The sequence below is a fragment of the Ixodes scapularis genome, unplaced genomic scaffold (genome assembly GCF_016920785.2).
Source record: "Ixodes scapularis isolate PalLabHiFi unplaced genomic scaffold, ASM1692078v2 PGA_scaffold6__148_contigs__length_123643588, whole genome shotgun sequence".
In the NCBI taxonomy this organism is placed as follows: Eukaryota; Metazoa; Arthropoda; class Arachnida; order Ixodida; family Ixodidae; genus Ixodes; species Ixodes scapularis.
Genome location: NW_024609881.1, coordinates 56,949,566 through 56,959,890, shown reverse-complemented (window position 1 = coordinate 56,959,890; position 10,325 = coordinate 56,949,566). Strand labels below are relative to the sequence as shown.

Genomic DNA, 10,325 nt, shown 5'->3' with positions numbered 1-10,325 from the left:
TCTAGCCTTCAAGCAATCGTGCGTAATGAACGATAGCTTTAAAACAAGTTTTAAACTGATACGATACGTCTTTGAGGTCAGTTTTATATGCAGACTTGCATGGCCTGCATTGCATCGATGGATTTACAAAATAATTTAAAAAAGCAATGCGACCTTTACATGAGGATGATTTTACTCTGCAGTCTATGCATGATGCAGAACTGCATGTGCAGAACATGCGATTATTTTCTTCCTTTTTTCTTCTTCTTCTCTCATGTTTATAAAATAATAAAAAAAAAAACGCAACCAACAGGAAAGGAAAATGCAGAGTGGGAGCAAATTGGCTTAGAAGCGCGAGGTTCTTTTGGTTTCTAGGCTAGGTGGCGCAAGCTAACGCCCGTTATAAAGGCTGCAAAGCCATTAGCATCCATCCATTCATTCAACGTTAGAAATGGCTGCAGTGTGGCTCGGCAGGGAACTTCGGGAGCCTCGGACGATGGCAAAGAACCGTCGAAAGGAGCCACGGGGACGCCCAAAGCCCCGATGAACGCGTCGAGGATCCTCCCGCGCTGATTCTCCGGAACTACGGGCTCGAGCCGGAGCCCCGATTCCGGGACCCCGGAAGCAACATCCGTGTGTGTGTGCGTGCGTGTGTGCGTGCGTGCAGCCCTGCGATCAGAGGAGAACGGTGACATTTTGGAAAGCGCTAGATAGATAAAAAACAAAACCAAGATAGGATACAAACGCCCAGGGCTTCACGGGAGATGCAGTATCCACCGTAGCGATGGGCCGTGGATCCTAAGCCTAACGTGGTGAGTTTTTACGTTTTACTTGGCCGTCTTTCGCGGTTTTGAGCCGTCCGTTTGGGCCGTCAGGTCGCAGGTTCAAGCTCCGTGGCTAGGACCAATGCGTCGCGAACGCTGCTAAGGCCTTACGCGTTCGCGGAGAGGTGTGGCTCTTTGGGGCAGTAAGGCGCTTTTTTTAACTTTTTTTTTTAGACTTCTTTCTAAAAAATAAAAACAAACGCGACCATTTATTTGAGTTTGCATTGCCCTGATTTATTTGCGACGCCTTTTCTTTTCATCGTTATAATATCGGCTTCGCTTCACATCCAAGGTCTCTGCTTCCGTAGCCTCCGGGTGTTTGGCATAGCATACGCCCGAGCGCTAAGGAAATGCGCGTTGCTCGGAATAGGGCCAATTTTTGCATTCGCAAATGTTACTTACACCGCGGCGATGTATGCCGAGTGTGCCTTTTGCGAGGTGGCGGAAACCTTGAAACCGCTAGTATCCGTTCGTTGTCGGAGATCTGCCGTTTTATCGTGCACTATCGTAGCTTACTTCGTACCAGCTTATCGGTGCAGCGTTTTCGCACTGCACAGTAACACCGGCACTAATCCCGACCAAAGGTGCGATCTCTCGGGCAAAGGTGTGTGGAACGCTTTAGGCTTAGACGGCTTCTCGTCTTTTGCGGTGATTTGAACGTGTGGCGAGCGCTTAGTCGGTCAAATCTGGGTCTTGAGCGCTCCGGAGAAAGCTCGGGGCTTGGCCGAGACGGTAGCGTTCAGTGCCGGAAGTGTCCGCGTTTGCGTATGACCTTTTTTTCTTAGTGCCGCGAGCAGCAATTTCTGTCGCGCCAGCGCTGCGCGAGTTTTTGTGTTTCGATTTGAGTTTCTGCGTCGTCTGCGATCTGAGAGTTTGCGTGGAAGGTAGTCTTCACCTCGATGCTCCGGAGCGCATCGCGGAAGCGAACGCGTAGGAGCAGCCTGAACGATTCTTTTTTTGTTTTGTTTTGTTTTTTGTTTGCTTGTATTACGCGCGTCGGGCGCTTATCTTTCAGGAACTCTTCGTTCTTGGAATAGGCATGCGTATATATATTTAGGCGTCTGAATCACCTTGTGGTGACGTTATTGGCGTAATGTTTACCCCTGAAATATCACTTTTGTGGTCTAGTCGTCTGCCGCGATGGCATCGCTTTTCTCAACAGTCGTCGTTGGTTCCGTGCGATATTTCACGTGAGTGCAGCTTACTTCTGATTTGTAATCATTGTACTATTTCAAGGTTTTACTAGTAATCACGGGAAACATGTTACACTTAAATTTGTTGGGATGTTTTCTGCGGATGAAAATTTGTAAATACAGACGGTTCACGGAACTCTCATCCGTAGTCTATGGCTTTTTGCTGGATCATACAGACATTAAAGTCATTAGATCATTTGAAGGCGGCGTGCCGTTGCTTCTATATGCACAAAGTATTTTTACAAAACGCTATCGGAATAGTACTTGATATGTTTTTATGTGGGAGCGGACTCGGCAGCGCTGCGGTATCGGTAGCCACATCAACTTTATTAATGCAGTATCTTTACTACATATTTTTTCTCGGTGCTAACAAGTACAGTGATAAATTGTATTGCTCATCTTTAAAAAGTACTGTAAATGCCTCGAGTAAGCGATGCCTTTATTTGCAGTTTTGCAAATAGATCTATTTGCAAACCTCTGCAATTAAAGGTAAATTTACTGGTGGCAGCTGGCATCCCCTTCATTCTGACTTTCGTCTGCTTCATTTTGATTGTCGTCTGCTATGTTTAAAAATAGTCTGTTTTGTTCTTTTTCTTTTTTTTTTTATGTTGATTTACAATTGCATACTTAGCGTCTGAGCCCGGGGCCACATTGCTGGAAGTGAGGTTAGGGGCACACACTTTCGCATCCTTGGGAGCAAGGTGTCGGGAACAAAGCACGCAAAAACGAAGCACCATTGAAGGACGAAAACTCTAATAACAAAGTCCAGTCAGAAATGTGAATCAAATCAAGGGTATCTTATAGAGGGCTAGCATACACGTCAACTCGTAATCGAAAACCTCTACAACCTAAATAATTTCGTAGCTCAGAGGGAAGAGTTTTTTTTAACACAGAACCTGTTACATGGCTGGCACCTAGCAGTTTCTGGTAATGCAGCTCTGTAATGAAAGAATCTGTAATGGAAGGGTTTCCCTCTTTCATGAGACACCATGCCCAACAATCTTCACGCTGTTGAGGCACAAAATGCAATACTTTTTCCATTACAGCTGCCTTTGCCGTGATCGTTACAAATTGTAACGATCGCTAATTCATCATTTCCCCAAATATGAGTTTGAGAATACATTGATTTAGTGCCCTTCGTCTTTTTACGCTGACTGAGCAGAGAAGGAAGACGGCATCTTTGTATCAACTTTGGGGCCAAAGGTATTTCACAACTGGGACAAAAGCAATGTTTGGGGGAAGGAGTGTGTAGGTCACAGCATCTTGACGAGGCAACAGGACGCAGCTGGCGTTTATGGGTATGAATGCGCCCAAATATCGGGGTCGAATGGGTCGCAGAAGTCTCGCAAGCGCTTTGTTTTCTAGCCGCTCCCAGTCTTGAATCCAATCGCGCGCCCAGGTGGCAGCACCTATTGGGTAGAAGGTAGATTGTGCCCATTCTGCTCTATGCACCAATATGGCGGCACCTACGGGGCCTACGGAAAAGGAAGTGCTGACACTCTAAGCCAGTGGTTCTCAAGCACTGGTGTTTTGGGGACTCTTTCTGGGTTGGTGGAAGTGATGGGGGACTCTATCTACCATAGAGGGAGGAGGGGGGGGAGAAGGGGGGGAGTATTGAATGATTGCAATAACAAAAGGGTAAATGAAGGAAACTAAATTCATGCAAACCAACTTTGCAGTCCTGAAATATGGAATAACCAACCCTACTAACTCGGTGCCCATGGTTTCGTCTATTAAGAACAAAAGTTTTAGCGATCGGCTTGACTGATGGTCTAAGGCTTCAGGGACCCTAAGAAGACCTTGAGGGGCCCCAAAGGGTCCCTCAAGCATAGCAGTTTAGTGTCTCTGTCAGCGAGCTGAAACTGCGTACGTTGACGGCGGTCGCTCTTCCGTCTGCCGTCCCTCTCCCAGGTGGCCAGGAGGCAGGGGTCACCATTGACGGCCGGGTCCCCCTGACATGGAGTGCCCCCCCAGGGGCCTCCGGAGGGGCCGTCTCGTGCTAGGGGGCCGACCCCCGACGCTAGACCTCATCGAGAACCCGCTTTACGAGGCAGGGCACGCGCCCTCAGAGCCGCCCCCCGTCCCGTCTCCGGCCCCGGCGTCGACCCCGGCCACGTTCGTCCCGGCGGCCGCCGAGATCCGGCGCCCGCAGCAGCGTCCGCGGGACCAGGCCAGGGTTCGTGCTCCTTTTTTTAAAAAACCTCCGTCGTTAACTCCAGCCTCTATTTTGCCTCCAAGTGGCGTCTTTGGCAAAAGTCGGCGAGAAATAATGTCGTAGGGTTTGCCACGTAACTACGGTGCCTGGCGGCCCCTGCGTTGCACGTTGCTCCACAGCTTGACGGTCCGCGGAAGCTTCTGCAGTTGGGAGTTTTGACGCTGCAAAGACAGTGTCTCAACTTTTCTGACAGAACATCCACGACCGATTGCCAGGAGTGCGACGTTCGATGGGTCGAAAACTATGACGTAATTGGGGGGTTTGTGGGGATATTTATACAGCGTGTTGTTAGTCAGCCATTAAAGTTGCGACGCGTCACACGCTGTAGATGAGCAATTTAGCCAGTGCAGTAACCGCAAGCCTGGGGTCTTTAACGTGCACTATGCAATAGTGATACACGACCGTACGCCGGTACGATGCTCGTCCAGATCGAAACGGGCAGGGGTGGGGCTCGAACCCAGGATCCCCGGGTTCTGCAGTGCGAGCTTTCGCTCCACGCGCGTTGAGCTGGTGTGCGCTTTAGCCCACTCAGCCACCGATCCCCCTATGACGTAATTGGTTGCGATGTGGGACCGCTTTTCTATGCATGGGCGGCGTAGGACGCTTGACACGCCAGTCGAAGACACGTTCTAGGGACCGTAGTGTGACAATAGGGATTGTCTTAGTCGAGACAGTCGATTGCGGGAGTGTCGGTGAAGAAACCGGCTGGACACAGGCGTTGCAGTCTTTGCGGCATCACAGCTGGTCACCACCCTAATTTCCGTCGATGGCCGTTGGCTGTAGTTCAACGTAAAGCTTAATCTAACCCGTCGAGCGAGGATCCGTAATCTGGCGATTCGTCGGCTTACGGATCCCCCAGTCGGCGGGTTTGGATTCCGGCCGAGATGCCCCCAATTTGACGGGGCTCATTGCGGAGAAAGCGCGCAACCAAGTCTCGGGCTGCGCGTCGAAAAACATCCTCGCGTGTGCATGAAATCGACGCTCGGTTCTCCGCCGGGGTGTGCCAGACGCCCTGTGTTTGTTTTGCACATAAATTCACAAAATTCGCTTTCTCTTAGCTGTAATAGCGGCGTACCGCAGCACAACGCGGTCACGATGCGTCCGGGCGGAAACATAGGGGTTGAAATAGAGATGCTGTATACACGCCAGTTTGGAGACCAGCCCAATGAACTTGAAAGCCTGTTCACTCACTTGCGTTGGCTTAGGACCGAGCTCTTGTGATACCTTACGACGAGAGAATAGCCATCTATGAGGTGGCCCCGGAACTGCATTTCACTGGAGTGAAGGTTTTGCGTTACTTGCGAGATCGAATATACGTAGCGTCTATGGGAAATGGTCATTGGTCAAAAGATCTTTCAGCCGTGAAAGAAAGAACGGCGTGCAGAAAAAGTAGGAAATGTACGGAAATCACGAGTGTTCCACTACCGCCCGATAGGTGGCGTCACTGCATCCACTCGTCATAAGAGATCCCAAGAAATTTTAAGGCGAGCCGTCACACGTGTGCGAACTAGCCTTCGGCCTTTGTGCATGCCTGCCGCACACCGCGAGTGACGTGTCGTCGAGTGAGATTCGGTCGCTCTGAGACAAGGCGTTGGCCTGTGGGCTCATAGATTTTTGATTGCGCGCCAAAGGAACCCACTTGATCCAAATTTATCCTCGGTCCTTTCAGGTGGACTGGCTTTCACCCTCCCGGGTGAAAGCCAGTCCACCTGCAGCTGATATATGGAACCACTCCCCACCTGGACTCATGTGGAAATGAAACACTTCCAGCTAGATCCAGCTAACACTAGTTCCATAATCCGGCTACGATTGGACGGACTTTTTTTGGCGCTCTCTCGCAGTTCTTATGTCACAAGCCATAATGGTTCACGAGCTCCCTGCAAAATTACAGCGGTGTCTGAAAGTCCTCGGGACATTTCTAACAAGATTGCGTTTTCACGGTGCAGAAGATGCACTCCTCGCAGCTGTACGTCCCGCCATCGGCATCGGCGCTGCCATCAATGGCGCCGTACGGGTCACGAAGTTCGTCTGCTCCGTCGTCCGTGTCGTCTGCCGTCGGGTCAACCATGGCAGCAGCGGCAGCAACGGCGGCGGCCACGGCAGCGGCGGCGCCAGACGAGGACATGGAAGTGCGGCGGAGGCCCAAGTTGTCGCGGAGCGAGACATTCAAGAGGTGAGTGGAGAGGTCGTGTGGACAAATCCTTGCGTGTTTCTTTTGCTGCGGGGCCCAGCCATTGAGGACGCTCGAAGTGCATTCGGTTTTCGAGAATAGCAAACGAAATGCAATCTTTTTGCTTGGTTTCAGCTGCACTGTTTGACTGTAATGTAATTGTGCTTTTTTTCGGTGCTATTTTCATGCTTTCTTGCATGTTTTGCGTGCTGCAGTTACGCCCAGGCAAATGGAATCCTAATGATCACTTTTTCAATGTCGGGGAGCTAAATGTTGCTTTATTGCCCTGAATTTTATAGAAACAATGACCACCAATAGCAAAAAAAAACTACCCTAGAATACCGCGCATCCGCTCATTCTGCATTAAGCGCCCATTACCAAATTTATAAGATCTGAGAAAATACGCACAGTACATTTATGTGTAAAATTGATGACCGGACAAGCGCCCATTCTCCATTTCTTTGCGATTATCTCTAAAGTTTGAGTGGGTGCTTGCCCGGTATTTTACGGTATGCAGCTCTTTCTTTTTTTTTTTAGAAGATTAGTTTGTAGCATTGTGTATGGAGAAATAGACCAGGCTGTATAACGGTTTCTGGAGAAGCAAACTAGACTTATGCTATATCTCAAGGAACAGACTAGACTGTAGACTGCCTGGAGAAACAGGCATAGAATATTGATATTATCGGAAGCAACAGCCTACAAAAGGAATGCTCTGTAGTCTCTATCTGGAAGACTACACTGTATTACTTTATACAATAAATTAAAGTACTCTGTTGACCAGCTGGAGGAACTGACCAGACCTTGCACTGTATCGAGAGGTGGAGAAGTATACTGTCGAGCCCGGTTATAGCACACTCGGGTATTTCGTATTATTTTTTATAGCAAACTGTCCAAACATCCCCTTGAAACTCACGTGTAATACTATAGGAGCGTTGTCTTTTTGTATCGAACTCCCATGGTGGGGACACTTGATAGAGCGAACAAAACGAAGCTTGGCCACCCGTTGCTTTTCCCACGATCCGATTGTGCCGTTGGCGAGCACATTGAGCACATCACTCGCGTTGCGAGGCTGGCAGACCGCCAAGCCAGCATATGTGCAGTAAGATATGCAGCGAAAAAGCAGTTGTGAAAAAAGAGGAACAATGAGCGATAAAAAAAAAGTGGAGGATAGGTCCACGCGCGCACGTAGGGAGAGCAGGGAGTGTTGGCTGTCGGAACGGTAGCCTGAGCCCTTTCCCCGAACACTGCTGATGCTGCGTGACTCCCTAGCCCAAAATAAAATAAAGAAAGCTCATTAAATTCAAGCAAAAAAAAAGTCTTTGATTAGATGAGTGTGACCACGACAACAGTTCTGCTATTGCACTTCGAACACCTTATCTTTGTTTACCTCTGTCTTTTGCCATTGTTTCTTTGCCCATTTTTTTGTTTGCCTTTCTTTTTTCTTTGCTTGAATTTAATGAGCTTTCTTTTTTGTTGCTTAACTTTTTTATGATATTTTTTATGCACCTCGCTTTTTCTTTTTTTTTCCACTTTCTTTTTATTATATTTGTGTTTTGTCGCGTATGCTGTGTGGAGGTCTCTACCAAGCATGTGTGTAAGTGCGGCGGCGTTTGCGGCCTCCGCCAACTACGCTCTACTGTATTTAACGGCTCTTGGATGCCCTATTTGGTAAGCCCCATTTGTCGCGACCTTCGGTATGAGCAGATACATTAGGAAATTTCAACTTGAGCTTAATTTAACACATTTTTGTATATCAAATTATTGATATATCGAACTATTTTACAATCCCCTTTGAATTCAATGCATCTGGGTGTCACTGTAGACTATATTCTAGGCTTCATCAGGACAAACAGATGGTGTCTGAACAAACTAGACTGTGGAATGTATCAGGTCAAGTAGAGATTGCTATTGTATTTGAAGAAGCAGACTAGCTAGATTTTAGGCTGATTTACGGAAATAGGTAGATTATAGATTGTACCCTAGAAGCAGTCTAGTTCCCTGAAACGATCGGAGGTTTTTTTGCAGATGTGGATTGAACGGTATTCAGGGTCGCACCATTCTGAGAGTGTGGAGGTTTGCGTAAGCGTCACCTTGGCAACAGTTGGCCGGTTTGTTGTTTCGGGCAGAGCGAAGCAGTCGCTTGACGGTTCGTCTTTGTTCCACCTCTCCGCGATGCAGGTACGTCCGCAAAAGCACGGCCTCCTTCTTCGGCCTGGACGAGGAATCAGCACCCGAGAGCTGTCAGCGCTGGACGCTAAGGCGCAAGCGGCTACTCAGCAAGCGCTATGGCGAGATTAAGGTGAGCCCCCCACCTTCCTTTCCAAAGGGTGAAGGTCCAGTGGAACCTTTTTCATGTAGCGAGCACCGTTTGGGGGAGTTGTCTGTCAACTACAACCGAAAAGAGGCCCCAAGGTGCCTTTGCCCATCAAAACAGGTTGGTGTCATGCCACGGTATCGGTGTTTGTCGTCTTTCGTGCCTCACTCTCAAAAAATACGAAAAACGCGCAAAGATAGGCGCCGAATATGTTTGTCATGCGGGGGCGGCGTCCTCCGAGAATGGTGACGGCTGGAAGCGATGCCGGGGGAGGGACGTGTGCATGCACGGAAGCTTACTGGAAAAAGGTCTATTGTAAAGGTGCGCAGGGGGATCGGTGGCCGAGTGGTCTAGCGCACACCAGCTCGGAGCACGTGGAGCGAAAGCTCGCGCTGCAGAACCCAGGGATCCTGGGTTCGAGCCCCACCCCTGCCCGTTTCGATCTGGATGAGCATCGTACCGGCGTGCGGTCGTGTATCGCTACTGCGTGATGCACGTTAAAGACCCCAGGCTAGCGGCTGTACCGCACTGGCTAAATTTCTCATCTACAGCTGGGAGACTCGTCGCCCCTGTGAGGCAGACCAAGTTCTAGGCTGTATAAACACACACACAACCCAATTATTATTATTGTAAAGGTGCGCAGGAGTTACCGCCTGTGCTAAGGGCGCAAGGATGGAGGAGCAGCGACGCGGATAGCTGTACTCATTGTCGGCAGTTTTGTACTTCGTTGTCGAGGGTAGCTTCCACAGTTCTCTGACTGCCTCCTTCGAGGGAGACCCAAGACAAAGCCACATGCTCTCGTGGCGGGGCGGGGCTGCGGCACCGTGGAAGCTACGCCAGTTTTGACTGTTTAGCACAAAATAGTTGACGCCAAGTGTAGGGACGGAAAATCCCACAAGCGCGTCGATGTTGGACGTGTTTTTGGGACCCAGAAAAACTTGGCATGTTCTTTAAACACTTTACACATTAACCGTCTCTTTGGTTTCTGGCAATGCCCGGCAGTTTTCTAATTTAAACTACCGTACAGTTTTGTATAAACGCCCACCCATTTGGGAGGGTGGGCGATCTTTGGAAATGAGAGGACCAAAAGTTTATATAAAATGACCGATATATGCCATCGCTCTCGCTATCAACCACATGACGTGGGAACTGATATTGCGGTCACGGCAGATTCACATTTTACGGTGTGATAAACATGAATGAACTAGAACTTAAGCGCCAACTATGGGGCGGGGCCCTTGTTCCCCTTTGGGCGGCTTTATGGGGGGGCTGAGCCCCCCTTCCTGGTCCCTGGCCTCCTGGCCAGCGGCTAAAGCCCCGCACGGGCTAACATATTTTTTAATTTTTAGGAGACCGGCACGAATCCGACCATGGTCATTGGACTGTTGGTTGTTTTGTCTCCCTAACTATTTGACAGGGGCCTGTTTGTGCCCCCTCCTCTTTCCTTTCAGGCTTTTAAAATTTGGGTCTAGTCACAGGCCCAAAATTCAGTAGCTTATTTACATCTTACCAAAGCACTCATTTCTTTTGCATCTCATTACACAATAAAATTTTTGCCGCTCTTGGCTCTATATGGGACTTAACGTCCCCAGCGGCACAATTGTCCAACGCAAGTTTGAGCCTAGCGGGT

The 10,325-nt window shown here is 49.1% G+C and overlaps 1 protein-coding gene across 4 annotated transcripts in view; it reads left to right on the top strand.

Annotated features, from left to right (window-relative positions):
* Positions 1-416: 416 nt before the first annotated feature.
* The window catches only part of LOC8043247 (inactive rhomboid protein 1), a 50,077-nt gene continuing 40,168 nt past the window's right edge, over positions 417-10,325 (top strand). Inside the window, exons 1-4 of one of the 4 annotated variants that reach the window (XM_029989941.4) lie at positions 417-791; positions 3,908-4,172; positions 6,158-6,384; positions 8,560-8,680. In XM_029989941.4, the coding sequence (XP_029845801.2) occupies positions 3,954-4,172; positions 6,158-6,384; positions 8,560-8,680 (567 nt within the window). In that variant the 5' untranslated portion in view covers positions 417-791; positions 3,908-3,953. Of the gene's footprint in view, positions 792-1,354; positions 1,408-1,968; positions 1,994-3,907; positions 4,173-6,157; positions 6,385-8,559; positions 8,681-10,325 lie in introns of those variants that run through there. The other 3 variants (XM_029989940.4, XM_040499309.1, XM_040499308.2) reach the window with 3 other exon arrangements.